General features: G+C 24.9%; 1 protein-coding gene across 1 annotated transcript in view; it reads right to left on the reverse strand.

Moving 5' to 3' along the window:
* The window catches only part of Tep2 (Thioester-containing protein 2), an 89,136-nt gene that overhangs the window by 35,686 nt on the left and 33,247 nt on the right, over positions 1 to 20,203 (reverse strand). Inside the window, exons 2-10 of the mRNA XM_067264876.1 lie at positions 17,136 to 17,205; positions 16,880 to 17,070; positions 14,686 to 14,711; positions 8,572 to 8,722; positions 6,680 to 6,753; positions 6,273 to 6,324; positions 6,100 to 6,173; positions 4,087 to 4,126; positions 3,927 to 4,011 (exon numbers count right to left, since the gene is read on the reverse strand). Coding sequence (XP_067120977.1) covers positions 3,927 to 4,011; positions 4,087 to 4,126; positions 6,100 to 6,173; positions 6,273 to 6,324; positions 6,680 to 6,753; positions 8,572 to 8,722; positions 14,686 to 14,711; positions 16,880 to 17,070; positions 17,136 to 17,200 — 758 coding nt within the window. The 5' untranslated portion in view covers positions 17,201 to 17,205. The remainder of the gene's footprint in view (positions 1 to 3,926; positions 4,012 to 4,086; positions 4,127 to 6,099; positions 6,174 to 6,272; positions 6,325 to 6,679; positions 6,754 to 8,571; positions 8,723 to 14,685; positions 14,712 to 16,879; positions 17,071 to 17,135; positions 17,206 to 20,203) is intronic.

Consider the following 20,203-nt stretch of genomic DNA (forward strand, 5'->3'; position numbering starts at 1 on the left):
AAGAGCAGCCAAATTTAGTCAGTCGTCGCCCATTCTTTATCCCTGTAAGATCTGTGCCTGTGTGCTATTACCATCTGCAGTTTCATTTGTATGCCTCCTTTGGATTTCTGTGCCTTAGAATTTCTCATCATTCTTCTGCTTGTGTGCTGCTACTCTCCAGAACTGTTAATTGATGTCAAGAACTTATTTCCTGTTCTTTTCAAGGTGGGATTTCTAGTTTAGACTCATAAGGTACTGAACTTGTGAACACACACTCTCCACAATGATAACACACATAAATGCAAATATTACATCTTACTTAGTGTAATGTACTGTACAAACTTTCTTGCCATCTAATAAATGTTTAAGTGTAGTTAATTGTGTTGAGTGACTTCTCTACTCCATCCTCTTATCCCTAGTCTTCCATACAAGACCATGTTATTGCCATCCACAAAATACTCAAACTCCAGTAGTAGGCATAACCTACTTGATATCAGAAATTTCAAAGTGTAATCACTTACATTCAGCAATAAGAAGGGTAAAAAAAAAAGGGCTGTATAAAATTCCACACTGGGAATCTCATACTGGTGTCAACTAGGCCACAGCCTCAGAAACCTTACAAATATATGTTTTAATAAGAATATATTTTGTATGTCTAGAAACATCCTCAAATCAAAATGTTTTAATATAAAAAGAGTATTTTTTTTAATATATATATTATATAAGTCTAGGGTCTAAAAGAACAGTAGTTTGGCCATTTTGAGTATAGAACATCAAAATATCTATAAGAGCATAGAAAAGCAGTTTTATTTAATAAAAAAAAAATATTGAAATAAATGTATAATAAGAATAACTGCTTTTCTATGTTCTTCTAGATCTTTTGATGTTCTATATCAACAATGGCCAAACTGGGATTCTTCTAAATCCTTATTGTATAAATATATGGGCACCCACAGTTTCTTTTCATAACCTCTGTACATACTACTTACACACATGTAATATTTTTGTTAATTTTCTGAATATTATGTAATGTGATATGATCACTGATCATAATTTCAGTTGCTGTTCAGTGTAGTTAAGGGCATGTTTGTAAAGTTAAAAAAACTTAAATGATGCTTACCTAGCCATTTAGAAAATACCAGTAAAGTAACAGTGGCATTTACTATAGAACAGTGGTAACTATAGTGTATTTACTACATATAATATAAAATACTGTTCAGCAGAGGATGTGGCTCTTGCACATTTCTGACAGGCAACATGTATCTCAACATGGAACAGAGGCAGCCAAGCTTTGCACATCAAGCATATGATCAGGTAGGTATATAAGTATTAAATTTTAGTGAATTATTACTCTATAATTATATAATTACAAAAGATATACATTTATAAAAGGTAATGATCTCATAATACAAGAGTAATTTAAATAAGAATAACTATTTAACTTTTGTAAAATTATAAGAAATAGATGAATTATAAATAAATTACTAATAAAATCCAATAAGTTTATAAATAATGATAATTTTATATTCTTAAAGATTTGCATTTTAAAAGTATTTGATATTTTAATAGATTAGATATATTCACTTATATATAATTCAGTTCCATTCAGCTACCAGTGAAAAAATAATATAAAAATCTATTTGATACAGTCCAGAAAATGTTTATTTAAACATATTCTGCTTACCTACATAAATTATTTAATAATGAGGTAAGTTAAAATGTTTTGCAAAACATTCAATTTAAACACAGTTAATCTTCCTAATGTGAGAAAGACTTCTGTAACTTTAAATAAATTGTGTTTTCTTTTGACTTAAAATACAATATATTAAAAAATTATGAAATATTTTCTATTCTGTAATAAAAAAGTTTATGCAAATGTCAAAAATGTACTTCCAAAATATATTTCACTTTAATGCTATAAATGACCATGGGAAAATATAGCCTTTTTAGAAAAATTAATGTATTTTAAATAAAATTTGTTAATTATCAATTTCTTCAAATTATAATTTTAATTCTGAACATATTGCATATTAAAATTAAGTAGAATTTTAATCCTTTCATAGAACTTTATATTAATTTAGTTTCATTTGAAACATTAATCAAATAGTTTTTATGAAGTAAAGAAATTTACAATAACTGATAGAATCCTAATAGTATATTTAAAATATATATATAGTATATTATCCTAATATTATAATCACATTAATACCTCTAATTTAATTTAATAAACAATGAAGAAAATATGTGTTACAAGCATTTTTTGAAGTGAACTTTAAAATTGCACTAATTAAAATTTTTCAAATTCCAAAATTATGATATATGTAAAGGAAACACATATATAAATTTATAAAATATTAAAACAGATTGTAATTTAAAAGACAGAGATATAATGAAGGTTAATACAATTCCACACACATTTAGGTAACTACTCACAAAATATGAAAAATAAAATACTAGTAATCAATATAGTTTTAATTCAAACTATCAATCTGTTTAATTAAAAACTTGTAAAGATCTACCAAGCTTCTTAGAGATTCAACAATATCTAACAAAATATAAACTTTAGAAATGGAAATGTATTTAAATAATGAATTAATAGCAAATACAATAATGACTATCCTGATAACCGATTTTCTGGGATAATAGAAAAAAAATTAATAAGAGAAAAATGCAATTTAAAATATGTGTGTATAAAATAAAGTATTATATATTAATAATTTAAAATGATTTATAATAAATAAATATATCTATATGCACTTTTCATTGTTAAACACTTCCTCCATTTAATAATGATGAAAAATACATTATAAATTAATATTCTACAATAATAACAGCATATAATCTGTATTACTTTGCTTGCTTGAGAAATTTGCATCTTCATTTAATAACTATTGAAGATAATACTTACAATTTTGTTTTAAATGATTTGTAAAATAAAATGTTTATAACAAATAATGTCCTAAAACAAGGTTATAATATTTCCTTTCACATTAACAGGGTATCCAGAACAACATACAGATGGAAACTTATACAATATACTAGCAAATATAGCTGATGTATTGTGAGGAATAAATTAGATGGAAAAAAAAGGTCATTTCAGAAAGTTTATTCATGACAGTTATTTTGCATAATTGGTTTTGCTTTTTGACTTTTAACTTTGTTTGCTCTATAATTTTCATTTGTTTGCCATGTAATTTGAATTTTATACTTTCAAATGACAGTTAGCAGCTTAATAATTACCCAAGTTTTGAAAATTAGGTCAAGATCATTATTGGATCTGCATAATCTAATTACTGTACAGGCACTCCTAGTTTTGAATTTGCATTTTCTGAGATTGTTATTAGATGGAAAATGAAATTGAGTATCTCTAAATTAAACAAAAGTAACTTTTTTGACAATAAAATGTAAATTTTTTTATAATGTTTAATGAATCAATCAGTTTATTTGTAAAGTTAAATAAGCTGCTTTCTTAAAAATATTTGATGAAAATTTTTAATGCTTCTAGCATTTTACTAGCATGTATAACAAATTAACTAAATTTTTTTAAATAAAAGTATTGTTTCATTGAAATAGTTCAAAATAAATTGCAAAAATATAAAATTACAAAATATCAGGTGATGAAAAATTGTACAACACAAGAAATTTATATATACTTATTCATGATTCTGAAATATGTCAAATTTTTATCTAATGCAACTATTAAATATGTAAAGTTTTGCTTGAAATCTTTTTTCCAATTTGACATAACATTTAGTAAATACAACTAAAATTATCACTATGAAACAATGCTTCTGATTAAGATATTAAATATTAATATTTTAAGTGTTTATTATTTATCACTTCATAAATACTAAAAAAGTATTTCAGATAATATCTAAAAAATTCCTAAATCAAAAGAAACTTATCACTTAAAATAAATCAAGTACATAAAATAAATAAAATATTACTTGGCTTGCACAGTAGCAACAATATCTGATTTGTTGAAAGTTGCATAAGATGGAGTGATGATTTCCACACTAAATGTAGGAAGAACTGAAATTAAAAGAGCATTACACATTATATGTTAATATAAATGCATAGTTAAATTTAACTATTATTCTTCCTTACCATATTCAGCAACAGTAAATGTTTTCATAAAACTTTGACCCTAATTAATATATTTAAAATTTTTTCAATTTCCAAACAAAAATAAATTAGGTTAAATTTACAAATATATTAATATCAAGTGAAAAAAGAATTTTATATCAAATCTGAATAATCATTCTTATATTAATAAACTAAATTAATTAATAAATGAATTTAAATTATTATTCAAGATTGAATTGGTTTTACTGACAAAAAGAAATTCCTTCTTATAAATATGCAATCTTAATCAGAAGTAGATTAAAAAAACATCCAAAAACTTGAAAATATTTAACTTTGAATATTTTTTACACTAATTCATTAAAAACAAAGATCATATACAGCAGATTTTCAAGATATAACTATATTTCTTTATGGAAGAACCAAATAAATCTTAACAGTATAAAAATTTTTTTATCTTTCATATATTTAATAAAATATCATATTAGATAGTTCATTAAGTTATGCATTAATGCATAAAAAGAATTTAAACTATTTTTTTGTTGTATTGTGAATTTTTCTTTTTTAACTTACTTTATGTAAGAGGATAATATAAATAAGAGAATAATAAATTTTACTAAGAAATGTTAATTATGGAATTAAAATTTGAAATGAAAACCCATAAAATTGTTGAAAAATAAATACCCCGTAAATTTCAGTGGCATTACTTTTTACCATTTGTAAAAAAACTTTTCAAATACTAGGACACTTCTTAAAACAGTTTAAAATAAATCTAAAAGGTTAATATTGTTTAACCTTTAAAAATGTTTTTTCTATAACAATTTTATGAACTGTCTTTGTTAAATTTTAATTGAAAATTATACAATATGAAATTCAATTGATTTGCATAATATTAATTTTTTAGTTCATTAATTTTAAAAATATCAATGATTGAAATGAAATTATTTCATATACATTTGTCTTATTTTCTGAGAGCCAATTTCATGAAAAAATTAAAACTTTTGGATATTTATAAATACATATCTGTTCAATTTAAGAATAATCACTAGTCATTTGTAGAGGTCCTCTCTATTTTAACTGCATAAAATGTTTTCCAAACTTTTGCTTGCTCATCATCAAATAAAAGCTCCATAAAAAAAAAATACCATATAATTGATAAACTTCTATTTCTCATCACACCAAAGCTTTTAGAACTCTTAACAAAAGCAATGCTTGAACAGATGTTCTTTTGTCCAAATGAGTTTTATAGTACCAGATGAGACAGCAAAGGCTTGAAAAACATTTTATGCAGTTATAACAAAGAAAGGACTGCTATAAATGACTAGAAATTTTTCTTGAAATGATTTAAAAGAGATGGAGTCAGAAATGAGCATAGATATATACATTTCTGTAATGTTTGATTTAATGAGATACTATGTGATAAATTGCCAACCACAGAGATCTAAATTTGAATCCAATCTAGACTAAATTTATCATAGGTTATACAGATTGTGATGACATTTCCCATCTCTTATTCATGCTGGATTATCTTACTATGAATCAAATCTGTTCATAATAAGTAAAACTATAGTAGCCATATAGTTTATTAATTTGTCAATTTTATAATTTATTAAAATGCAATCATTACAGAGCATATTTATAAATTATTACTAATATTTAAATAATTTAAAAATTAAATTTTAACTTATTATAAATAGCACAAAGTTATGATTATATAACATTGAATTTTCTTCTACAATCAAAAATAATTTATTATTCAGTTTATCATCAGTCTCAAAGTCAAAAGAAACTTGAAAGTCAAATTTTATAAACGAATAATAATGGATAGATTATAAAGTAATGTTTAAATATTTATCATCGTCAATAAGCATTATAATATAAATAATAGATAGATAAATAAAATTTTAAAACGAAAATCTAATCATTAAAAGCAGACTGCAGCAATCATGCATTTCTTTTTTTATGAATTATTTTAAATATAAAAATCTTGATAAAATGGTATATCTCATACTATTTCAAAAGTATAAATCCACTTACCAATATTTCAACATGAATAGTCCAATCTCCAAGCACAGGTTTATCAGATAATAGGAGATTAAACGAAAGAATTCCTAACAATATAAACAAATTAAATAAATAAATAAACAAACATTTTTTTCATTTTTTATTTAATAATATAAATATATAAATAAATAAATAATTTCCCCAACCTTTAGAAGTAAATATCCTATTCCATTGTTTAATTCTGTTTTCGTTTGCATCCTTTAAAAGAAAGAAAAAAAAATTTTATGCAAATAGTTCTAATGTTTCTTTTCCATCTAAAATAACTCATTAAATTATTCATTATTTTGATGAATATTGTAATAATATATTCAAAAGTTTTACATTTGGACACATCATTAAATATTGAAGCGCAGCAGTAATCTTTATCAAAAAAATGATTATAGTGATTGATTTTTCTTTAAGTGAGTGAGATAGGTGGAAAAAGTTAACCAAAGCCTTTCTCCCAAGAGTTGATTTATTTTTTATTGTTACTTGATTACAACAGAAATCACTCAAAACATATACAAGAAAAAAGATTTTTAAATATAAGAATTGTCATTTAAGATACACTTACTGTAATGTATATATCAATTGCTCCAGTAACAGATGGTAACAAATATAAATTGACAACAATTATACGAAATTGAACTGGAAAAAATAATAAGAAAAATGAAGTAAATACATATGTTACATTTAAGATTTTATTCTAAAAGAAATTACAATTAATTGTTTTCTTAACATTAAAATATCTTATTTACTAATTCAAATTTATTTCTTTAGAACAGACTGATCTATCATTTTTTTTCTTAATGAACTGAAAGATTTTAATAAAATAATTGTTTCCTCCTTAAGCATCTTCAATTTTTAATGGAATTTGAAGCTAACTATTCCATGCACCAAACTAGTAAAAGTTGGTAATTTATTCACAATTAAATGAAATTTAATTATTAAAGTTTATAAAGAAGATTTAATGACTATATAGGCCCAAGCAAAGAATTTTTAAGAGTGAAATTTAAAATAAAAAAAAAAAAAAACACTATTTTTCTGTAACCTAATTTATTAATTTTTGCAACATATAGATATAATACAATACAATAGAATACAAAACAAATATAAAATGTATAGAATAATCTATTTTATTTAATTCTTTCCAAATGAGAATTTAACTCCTATATGCATGGCCTTAGCCTATAAGAATCTTTGATTTAAATTTTTAGGAAAAAAGTTAAATATCAAATTTAAATCAATTTAGCTAAGTTAATGGGTATATTTAAAATAAAAAGTAATTAAAATTTGATAATGTAAATATTAAACTATTCTTATTATAAAAAGATCTATTTACAATAAAAATTTTTCAAATTCAAAACAAACAGTTATTTTTAATCATTACAAGTATTTTATTAAACTGACATCTTTAAGGGTAATTTAATACTTCTAATAAAAGCATCCAAATACCACACTAATAAGGAATTACATAATCAAAAAGTAAGATTTATATCTTTTAACACAGGAGTGCATGCAACATATCTGAAAAATTCACAGGCTTTTAATTTAGAATTTTTTAAAACCACATTTCCTGTCCTCAAGCTGAAATTCTTCGTATCCTATTATCATCTTCCAAGTATTTTTATTCTTGTTAAAAACAAATTTCTGCTTAATAGTACGCTAAGAGGATCGTTATTTTAGTGCCAAGAATAAAAAACAAACAACTAATCATGTCCATTGTGGGTTCACAGTCAAGTTCATAATGTGGGCAGCCAGGTTTTCTAACAAAAACTTAGTTGAAATAAATAAGTCAAACAAGTATGATTGATTCAACAAATAAAAAATATTTTATTGAATTATCAATTATTAAACTAGTTTAATTAGAATTAATTACCTATTTTCCAGAATAGCTACTGCCTACCTAATGCTAAGTATCTGTCAAATTTTGTCACAGTGCTACTCACAATATCTCAATTTCTGGTTTTGAACTTATGGCAACTCTATTCATGGTGCACACAGCAGCTGACAGATTGATTTTTTTTGTATTCATTTTAATGTGTATATAATAACTTTATCTAAGGATAAATTCAACTTGAATAATCTGAAAGATACAGAAATAGTTAGGAATGTTGTTTTGTACAACATAGAGTTGCATAAAGAAGAACTGGACTTCCAACTCTGCTTTTGATTTTGAGTCAAATACTTCTTCTAAATAAAAAAGAAATCTTGTTACACATGATTCAACAATCAAATACTTTTGTTGTGTTACATTTCATATCAATTGCTTAAAAACATCCCAGAGTAACAGAAATAAAATCCCTTGGAAATAAAACCTAAAATGCCAAAGATACTGACAGATACATTACATGCACTCACATTACACTTCATATTGTGTACACTGTTGGATTAATCTGCAATTCAAATTAAAAAAAAAACAAACAAAAATTCCTTAAAATTTACAAAAACAATTTTAATGCATACCTAATTGCCCTGGTTTATAAATTGCTTTATCTGTTTGAATGAAAACAGAATAACTTTTGGGTTCATAAATTAATGTTGTTTGATTCTGAAATGTTAATCCACCATCACCAGAAACTGTCAAACTATAATTGCCAGAGCTCCATTCTCCAACCTAAAAGATATAGTTTAATATGAAATCTTTATAATGTTTACTTGATATAACACAAAATATACATTTTAAAGAATCCATTCACTACATTGAAAATGTTATGTGAATGATGTTCACATACTTAAATACAATTAATATACCACTTGCTAATTATCAACTTTAAATTATTTAAACTTTTATTTTTATGAATTTTATTGCACTTTAAGTACAATATTAAAAGATTTATGTAATCTTATTTAGGTACACTTTCTGTATATAAAATTTATGATGAGAAAACACTTTTGTGATACTATCTTTAAAAATCAACTAATTTATTTTTTTCTATTAAGCTTTTAAATTCAATATATTACCATCATAATGGAAATAATCTAGTTGATAATATGGATATTTACTTTAAATATTTTGGTATTTTCAGCTAAGAAGCACACAGACCAACTTTCTCGTTCGAATTAAAAATATTGACATTAATAATGTTATTTCAGTATCTAGATTGAAATGTTATCAAATAATTTCAAATTTGAATTATGCTAATTAATTTAATAATTAAAGAACTTAACTAGCCATAGAAACATGCCATTTCTTATTTATGTTAACAATTTAGAAACTAATATAACAAAATGGCAATAATTCACTATGGTCATGTGATCTAAAATTAGTGTGTGTCTAGAACAGGAACAGGCAATCTTTTTAAGTGCACATGCCAAAATCTGAGGCAAAATTTTCTCACTTGCCAACTGAAATTCTTGGGAGCATATTACTTGAACAAGTAGCTAGACAATGCTACAGGAAAGCTAGATTTCATGGAAAAGCCACTAAATTAGCAACCCTTCTTGTAAGAAAATGAAATAAGATACATTTCATTTTCTTATTACTGAAACAGTTTTAAAGAATGCAATAAAGAAACAAACTCTATAAAGTATTGCTCTATTCAATAAAATTGTATTCTATTAAGTTAAAATATACAACTCAGCTAAGATGTTGAATATTTATTTAAGGTGAGGCCTGGTTTGCATGCTGGAAAAAGTCATTTGACACACATTTGACACATTTGGCACACACGCCAAGGGTTGCCCACCACTGATCTACAGGAACTTTAACTTTACATGTCTAGATACGTAACTGGCAATATGTTCTTTAATTTAGGTAAGATATGCAAGTTCATTTCTGCTCTAAATCAAAGTTCTTTCAAGAAAAATACACTTGAAATAATTCTTCTGTAATGGAATATTTTCGAATCATGTGTTGACATGATATATAGAGAACAGAAATCATATGTTTTGATATCTAAATCAAATTATTTCAAATTTATATACTATTCGGTTGTTCGAAAAGTAATTTCGATTTTACCACCAGAGGGATTAGTTGTATTTTTACCTGCCAATTTTATTCTAAATCATATTGTCATTATATATTTTGACAGCTGACAGTTCAAGGCTTATTTGTAAAAAATTTTGTTTGATTCTTTGTAATTTTTTTTTGGTGTCCCATCAAATATGGAAAGTCAAAAGCATCATTTTCAGCATATTTTGCTTTTTTATTACCAAAAAGGTAAGAATGCTGTTCAAGCAAGGAAAAAATTGTGTGACTTGTATGGAGATGATGTGTTGACAGAACGACAATGCCAAAACTGGTTCACAAAATTTCGTTCTGGCAATTTTGATATTAAATGTGCACCACATTCTGGAAGGCCAGCTGAAGCTGATGAAGACAAAATAAAGGTATTAATTGAAGCAAACCACCAAATAACAACACGCGAAATCACTAAGAGATTAAATTTGTCGAATTGAACCATTTATGATCAGTTGAAATGACTTGGTTTTATTTCAAAGCTAGATATATGGGCTTCACAAGTTCTTAAAGAAAGATTTGCTCTATTGCATTGACATTTGTGATTTGCTTCTCAAACATCAAGAAAATGATCCATTTTTGAAGCAAATCATAACTGGAAACTAAAAATGGATTGTTTATAACACTGTTGAATGCAAGCAATCATGGAGTAAAAGAGATGAACTGACTCAAAGCACTTTGAAAACCAATACTCACAAAAAAAAAAAAAAAAAAAAAAAAAGTGATGCTCTCTGTTTGGTGGGATTTTCAGGGAATTGTTTTTTTGAGCTTCTACTAGACAATTCCACAATTGATTTGGAAGTGTACTGCTGTCAACTAGAAAAATTAAGTGATACCATCGAATAGAAAAGGTGTAGTGTTTCACCATGATAATGTCAGACCTCACACAAGTTTGGTAACTCATCAGAAGCTGTTACAGCTTGGATAGGATGTTCTACCACACTATATTTGCCAGATCTGGCACCCTCAAATTATTACTTGTTCCAGTCTTCACAAAATTTTTTAAATGGTAAGACATTTACTTCAAATGAGGATGTCAAAAATCACTTGGATCAGTTTTTTGAAAGCAAAGATCAGTACTTTTATGAACATGGAATCATGCTACTACCAGAAAGATGGCAAAAGGTATTGGACCAAAATGGACAATACATAATTCAATAAAATATTTATATATTACAAGAAAATTATTTTATTTTCTTCATGAAAAAAAAAAACAAAATTACTTTCCAAACAACTGATATAATTATTAATGTAATCAGTAGATAAACATCTATAGTCCAAATATGTATATTAATTAGCTCAGCCAAGAGATTGTTAAAAAATGTTTCATATGCTTAACAAATTACTACTAATGCTGACTATTGTAATTAGCTAATTACAAATATGGATTCCTTTACACTTATCAAGTAAGATTATCTGACATGAGAAAAGAGAATCTAGCATCAGAATTTTAAATTTAGTTTACAATTATGTAAGATGTTTCGTAATAAATAAAAATTTAAATATTTCTTTAAAGTAAATGATCTTAAAATTATGATGATACATTTAATTGATTTCAAAAACAAATTTTAAAATTTATGATTTCTGAAATATCATTTTTGAAACTTTACACTTCAAGATTGACAGCCTTTTTTGAGTGACTCTTTCATTTAAGTGACACTAAGAGTATCTTTTAAGAAGCCCATTGTAGATCTGGCCAAAATCCATAATGGGATGACCAGATGGCGAGAGATGAGACCAAATATATCTGAGATGAATCATCCCAAAAAGTTCCTGGAGTTTATTGACTAATCCAGATTTGTTCCTGGTCCCTAGAGCAGTAGGCTGACATCTTAACTGCATGGCTTAGTTAACAGCCACGAGTAAAAGAATGACTATTAAATATTAAAAAATTATAAAAATAAATCTTATTCTAAACAATTAGCATTTAATACGTAAATAATTAAGAAGTAAAAGTATATTGTAATAAGATTAACAATAGTTATTCAAACTTTCAGATAACAGGTGTTTAACAAGCTTGGTCAAACCAATCTGATAGCATGCTCCACAAAAGAGAATCAAATATTAATTTTCTTTAAAATAAATTTTATAAATTCTTGAAATCAAGTAGTTGTTCAGAAGAATTTTTTACTATAGCTTACAGTGACCGTAAACAAAAACGTTCAGTTCCCTTTTGCACATGCACATTGACATGCACAATGACTGTATCGAATGGAACACAAAAGTCCTAACATAAGCACTTCACTACTAAGTGGAGCATGCTAAAAATGAGAAATTTTGCTTTATAGAATTCTGTCTGATTATACAAAATTTAGAAAGAAACTAAAATTAAGAAATCAAAGCAAACCGTGAAAATGCCTATTGGTGAAAAATGTTAACAATAGATGTTTGTCAATCAACTATGTATGTCTATTGTGATTTGCTTCTCAAACATCAAGAAAATGATCCATTTTTGAAGCAAATCATAACTGGAAACGAAAAATGGATTGTTTATAACACTCATGTTAGTTACTAGTTGCTAATCAACAATCAGATATTAGGAAAACGTTAAAAACTTTAATAACATTTTTCTTAAAATAACAAAATATTTGAATAGGTAAACAAAAAACATTCTTAATTAAAAATAAAAAGCATTTCCCTTTCATTTATCATCCATTAAGAAAATTATATATAACAATTCCATTTTTACTTTGAATGAAACTTCCAAAAATGTGGCATTATTATTCTACATATTCTGCAGATCAATGGTTAAAAAAACATGTTCCAATGGAGCTTAAATTAAGATATTTTTAAATTACAGAATTAGATTGTGAATAAATTTTTACTTAGCAAACATTAAGAAATATATATTTCTTTATAAAGTTTAACAACATATTCTGGTATTTTTTCTTCTTCATAAGGTATTACTAAATTTAATTCCACATCTATTTTTGCTATTACATCTATGCTTGCTTTTTCTTAAAGAAATGATTATTAAAAACTACTATTTTAAGTATTTATTAATTATTTTATTGTAAATTTAGAATTTGTAAATGCACGTTAGAATAAAAATTTTATATAAATAATTATATTATTCTGGATGGATGATAACTTAATTGCATCAGTGATTTATTTAATTCAATAAGTTGAACATTAGAAAAAACCCCACATTTTGCAATTCTACAAGTTAATATCAAATACAATATTAATAAAAAGTATTAAATATTTAAGGAAATATTTATAATCAAAAGCCTAAGACCGAGTTAGCATTTTGGTTGAAATATTTTTCTTATACAAGGCTTTTATAAATACATTAATACCACATACAATTGTGTGTGTGTAGGCAACCAAGAAAACTTGATATATTTTTTTTTCAAATTTAAATAGGGTGTATCCTTTCATTAAAAATTCTCCTAAAAAAGTTGGATCATCTCCAACAATTAAAAATTAATTATTAAAAACGGTCTGATGTTTTCAGTGTTTCAGCAAAATCATCTAAATTGCTCTCAAATAATTAGTATTTAATTTAATAATACTTTAAACACTTATAATCTGATAAAATTTAAAACTAGATTAATCAAAAGATTATTATTAGAAACTGTTGTAATGACAATTATTAGTTTGATCACTTTAAAACTAAGAATTGCAATTATTTGTTTTTATATTTAACATAAAAAATTGTGTCAACCTTTTCAGATTTTATTCAGCATTATGAAAGGAAAAATATCACAAAATACAATATATAAGAATTTTTATTTTTTATTATTACATTAAAAATATAGGAATATTTTAAAAGAAAATTATACTTGAAATATTTAAAATACTAATTTTTATTCTCTTTCTTTAAATAATAATTAACATTGAATTAATAATAATTAGTAGATAAAATTGTAAAATTTAACAATCTGTCTTTAATTTTTTTTACCATTTTAAAATAGCTATGCCATTGATTTAAAAAAAGAAACAAAAAACTTTTAGAAGGGATAAATTTTAACATTAAAACTGATCTTTTAGACACTACCTTTGAATTATTTGTATCATAAGCTATGTTTGCTTTTTTAAATAGTTTTAAATAATCATTTCTTTGTTTTATTTTAACATACATTAACAAAATAATCATTTCTGAATGTGTTAACTCATGTTAAAATAATTTTATATAAATAAATAAATATATTATTCTGAATACACAATAATAACGTTGTCTCTCTAAAATTTGAAAAAAAAAACTCAACGCATTAATTAGTTAAATAAAATTCTTTATCTTGAATATTTTAAAGACGGTAATTTATAATCAAATTTGAAAATTGGCATATGTTCTGTTGTAAATTTTACCTTCTAAAGATAGAATATATTATAAAAATCTTTATCAATGCTAATTTTGAATTGGTTTTACTTTTAAAATTCTTATAGTCATAATGTAAGAAGTTTATATGGAAATGAAAATTAAATTCATAAATGTAAAATAGTAAAAATTCTTTAACCTAATAAATTTAAATTCTTAAAATAGAAAATTATTAAATGCATTAATGTTTATTTAATTATTTTTCCTAATATTTAAGAAATTTTAAATAATATTTATTTCTATATAAATTTACTAAATTTTATAATTATTTTCAATTCATAAAAAAAAAAAAACTTACCTCAAACTTTAGAATCTGAGTTTCACCTAAAAAGATAAAACTTCATTAAGATATAAAAACAAATTTCAATATAGTTTTAAAGTAAGTTATATTTGCATTAATCTTTTGGGTTTATAAACTGATTTATTTGCTGTAAATTTAATCATTGTACAATACATTTGAAAAATGTTTAGTTTTAAATATTTAAATAGTTTTTAAAAAAATACATAAATAAACAACAGGCTATTAGAGTCAATGATAGCAAAATTTATTATTGTTTACTGTAGAATTTTAATACTTAATGTATTTAAATGCAAATTGGCTTAAAATGAATGAAGTAAAGTCAAACAGAAGCTTCTCCAAAATAAAATGTATTTGTTTGCAATATAATTTAATTCTAAATGCTTTAGTACAATATTTACATAACGACAAAGCTATAATATTTTAGAAAATTTATTTAGAGAATAAATTATATATTCATGAAGTAGCCGAGAGTTAATCTATTATTAAATAATTTGAATGCTATTCATTAGAACAAATTACATCTGAAACCTAGAGAAAATAGTAACATGAATTGTTGTCCATCTTTGGCTTAAATTAGGATTATAAATTAAATATTTTTATGATATTTAAAACAATTTAAAATAAATAATTTAAAACAAGAAATATGAAGTGTGCATATAAATTTAACAACTAAAATCATTTACAGTCATCAATATCTACAATTTAACAACAAATCAATAATCATCTAACTTAAATTTACGAAAAAATAGTTGCTATGTATATATATTATATAATGCAGACAAAACTAGAATTTTAAATCAAATCTAAGTAACCTACCGGTTATACTACCCTGAGTTAGCATAACTCGTGACACATCTACACATCAAACAGAAGCTGCTGAACTTGAATATATACCAAGTTAATTTAGAAAAATATAGAAAATTCTGAGGTAAAGATCATTACTAATAATAAAAGACAGCTGTATAACTATTTATCTTTAAATTAATAAATTAGTGAAAAATGAACTAATTCTTATTATAGTTTGAAAATTACCCAGTTAAACAGTTGTACATTTGGATACTTGATAAATATAGCAATGTTTAAAATGAAATAATAATAATAACAGATTGCTTTAATACTTATTAATGAAATTGACTTGTAAACAGTACTTGTATACAGAAAAATAACTTAAATTTAAAAGACTTCTTGTCCAAACAACAAAAATTTGCAATAATTTACTTATTTTACTCAAAATTTTCTTTCTCAAATATTATCTTTTGATTATTTTCATCAAAATTAAATTATACTAAACTTGGTTTATAATAAATGTAATTTACTATAAATAATATATGTAAATGTAATTTTTTAAAGTTTTTTGTTATTTAAGTTGCATTTACACAAACTATTAATTCTAATAATAATATATCTAATTGCTAATATATTTTTAATTAATAATTTAAATTGAGATTAATAATAATTTCAATTTTTCTTGATCAACATTTTTGTTTTATTTTAACTATTGTTTTGTATTACTATCTGAATTGCCTAATTACAATCTTCTCTCAAATTCATTTATAATAATATGCTTCTAAATATTTAAACTGAAATTTATCAAGAACTACTTGAAATCAACAGAATTTCTCTTTAAAGTATAGATTACATTTTCATCACTTAAAATGCTTTCAACAAGTTTACAAAACAGATAATTATTTTGTACGGTTTTTTCCCTCCATTCCCAAAGAATGTCGAAAATATACAGTATCTTACAATTTCACACAGCATTTTACTGTCTATGAGAAGTATTTATACTTATATTAAAAGAATATTGAATGCAGCAGAAACAAAACTTTTCAATTTTTTTAAATATTTAATTTTAAAAATTAAATTATTAGTTAATGTTACCTTAGGTAGCCAAGATGTCTGCTCATCTCTGAAACAGTGGGGATGCATGTACTAACCTAACCTATTCTAATAAATTACCATAATTATTGCCAACCAAAATATTAGAATAGGGGTAATTTATTAGAATACATTAGGTTAGGTTAGTAGGTGTGTCCCCACTGTTTCAGAGACAAGCCGCCATCTTGGCTACCTAAGGTAACATTAACCAAATTATCTTTGAGCAATAAAATTTATTATAAATCTTATGATAAAGATATTTTTAAATGCATCAGTTAATCAGTTCAATAAGCATGGATATAAAAATTATTACTTGGATTTAAATCTGCAACTTTGCTGATACTATTGTAATTTCCATTATCTGCGGGTCCTTCTATGGAAATAGTCATGTGTACGGGAGAAGGAACATTGTGAACCGTTGCACTGACGTGATAATCAAGATTTGGACGAAGTTTTTTTGGTGCAACTACAGAGTATGTAGCCATATTATCTTCTAATCTTTCACTGTAAATAAAAAAAAACTTATTAACTTTTTACACATGTTAAAAGACAAAAAAAACTATACTTACATTTGTGCAAAAGATATCATTAAAAGTTGTGATAAAACAAACAGCAGAGTAACACCAGACTCCATTTTAAATCTGAAATTTTTTAAAATTTGAATATGATTAATAATCTACATTATTCAAAAATAAACTATAACTATATATTCCCAAATGAATTTGCATAAAATATGCAACTTATCATAAAGAAAAAAAACTAGTTAACCTATAAAATAATTCCATTTTAAGTACAGGTATATTAGGGTGTAACAGAAGAAGCGGCATTACGTAAGTTATACTCAGGGTTATTAGTGGGCTAGACCTGTTATTAGAATCAAAATGGGCCTGTAAAAATGCGCTTTCAACCAGGAAACTGTTATTTTCGATATATAAAACAATCAAAACTCATTAAAAATTTCAATGACGACAATAACTATTATCGATGGTAATCGCATGGTAGACTTTTCCTCCATGCGATTGTCATTTTCATCATCAGCATTCTAACTTACGATTTCTTTCTAGCTTGTGCGCGATATGTAGGAAAAATTAACATAGCTCACGAACAAATACAATATAAATGGAATTTTTTACGGAAATTTATTTTTCCCGTTCTTTGTTAAAGTGGACGTCATTCGAATGTAATTAGGTTATTATGTGCACAGGTGCACCTCATTACATCATCTTCGTACACACTGGATTTTCCATTGTGTATACAGTATACAGTACAAGGTTACCTTATGAAACAGAAAATGATGTTTCGTCTATCGAAAAACTAAATTTTTTTATCGATTTATACACTAAATATAGCTTCGATTATGTGTAATATCTAATAGTCTAAACATAACTATGATCCGGTTACATCGTATCCGGATATGCATAGACATAAAGACATTGAATTACATTGCGAAATCTTAATTTACTATAGACTTTTGTTAAGCGTAGTCAAGCAGAATGATTCACAAAGTGGAAGAACATGTTTACTTAGATCTTCAGTAGGCGTGTAGACGGTTTGGCGGGAGTTTTCTTTCACCTATTTTTAAAAAAACGCCCGCTAATTCCCAGAAATACTCGTCTAAATTCTAATTAAATTATTAAATTATAACCAATTTTTATTACCGTTAATTATCGTATTTAAAAATATTAACGGTTAGATTTTTATTAATAAAAATTTTTAATTCAAGTTCAAGGCCACGGCTTAAAAATATTTTCACAGTTACACAAATATGTTAAAGCTGATTGGTTAGAGAATATTGAAAGATTTTTCAAGTGTTTTAAAAATAAGCAAAGTTTAAATTCTTTAAATTTTTCGACAGATGTTAGCTCAAATTTCTACTTGTCTACGTGCCTGAAACGATTTTTAAGACACACATTTTTCCAGGAAAGGGGGAAAATGTTAAAGAAAATAACAATTTTCAATAATAAAATAAGTTTCGAGTATCGAATAATCATTGTTCGGTACCAAATTGCAAATTAAGTATGACACTTCACGACAGTCCATAAACCTACTTCCATTTAAACAGAAATTAAACAGAGGATTTCTCAACTTTTTTCTTTAAAAACAATTGCAAAGCGAAGCGAGATATTTTGCAACTGTTATGTAATTATTATTTTTTATCATTATTAAAAACTTATATTCAAATTTGAGCAAATATATATATGTATAGAAAGATAATAAATAACTTAGAGACACAATGTCAAAGAATAGCCTACAAAGTATAATAAACAAAATCAAGTATGGACCGGTGACTATTAGATATTCCTTATAAGGATATAAATCACGTGTATATTGTTTATTATCCGGTTTGAGGTCAAATGTTGCTACCAAACATTAAACAGACGCTTGTTTTAGAAACGACAGAAATAAAATTAAGATAAGGATAAGAGATCGATATTAATCATTTCTTAATCCACTCGACTTATTCGAATGATGTAAAATATTTCCCCCTTCTAATTGAATATTTCTCTTGGAGAAAATAAACATTTGCAACCTTCTCGAAATGTATAGGTGTGGAAAATGTTTTACACAGCCGTCTCTTTTCAAATATAGGATGCAATGAACAAATTCTGTGACGTCGGAAGGCATTCCAATTGACGTCATGCACAAATTCTTCAGTGACGTCATCTGGAACTCCTAATATAACGCGGAGGAAAAAAAAAGTCATGTTTATTTTGTCATCATCAAAAAAAGCAATACTTAAAATTCATTTATTAAAACGGATAAGCGGTTGAAGTTTCTCTAGACGTGACGATTATCTTCAAATATTTTAAATTTATCGATGCAAATCGACTTTTATTTTTAAAGTTAAAAGCATGATGTGCAAATTTAATACAGAAAATTATAATTAGAAATTATTCAACCACGTCAGATGATATATATATATATATATATATATATATAATACGATCGAATTTTGAAACAGTAATTACGACAGAATCATCTTAGCTTTTTAGTTACGAAACAAAAATTATTTCCATATAATACATAAATAAAGTGAATTGAATCCTTAACACGAGTGTAAGGTATTGTAGGAGTCGATATCAAATAATTCCGCTGATACAGATTAAATAAATAACTATAGACAACGTTGATAGATGCACTTAAGTGGTTTTGGATGTTTTCATAATAAGCAGACTCACTTGACCTCAAGCTACTATATCTTGCTATTTGAAATCCAAGAGAAACGCAATATAAACAAAATTTGATAAAAATAAATATTTAAAACTAATTTCTGATTTCTATATTTACAGGAAATTTTTGTAATTAAATAATTTACGTAATTGGACACTGTTGGAAGGAGCATTTTTCTTTATTTTTCTCCCGTTAAGAGAGCGCTCTGACTAAAGATCAAAATCTAATAAGTGTATTTGATTAAATCTTGAAAAATCTTCGGAAATCAACTTTAAAATTTTAAATTAAGTTTTCCTTTAGTTTTTATTAGAAATTACCAAGGCAGATAATTAGCTTTAGATGCTATTTATTTATTTACGTACAGTACTATGTAAAAAGTTAAAATACTAATTATAAACATAAGTAACGTTAAAATTTTAAAAATTTGAATCCTAATAATATGTTTGAATGATAAATTATTAAAGAA

This window comes from Centruroides vittatus, unplaced genomic scaffold (genome assembly GCF_030686945.1).
Source record: "Centruroides vittatus isolate TY-2023 unplaced genomic scaffold, ASM3068694v2 contig_199, whole genome shotgun sequence".
Taxonomy (NCBI): domain Eukaryota; kingdom Metazoa; phylum Arthropoda; class Arachnida; order Scorpiones; family Buthidae; genus Centruroides; species Centruroides vittatus.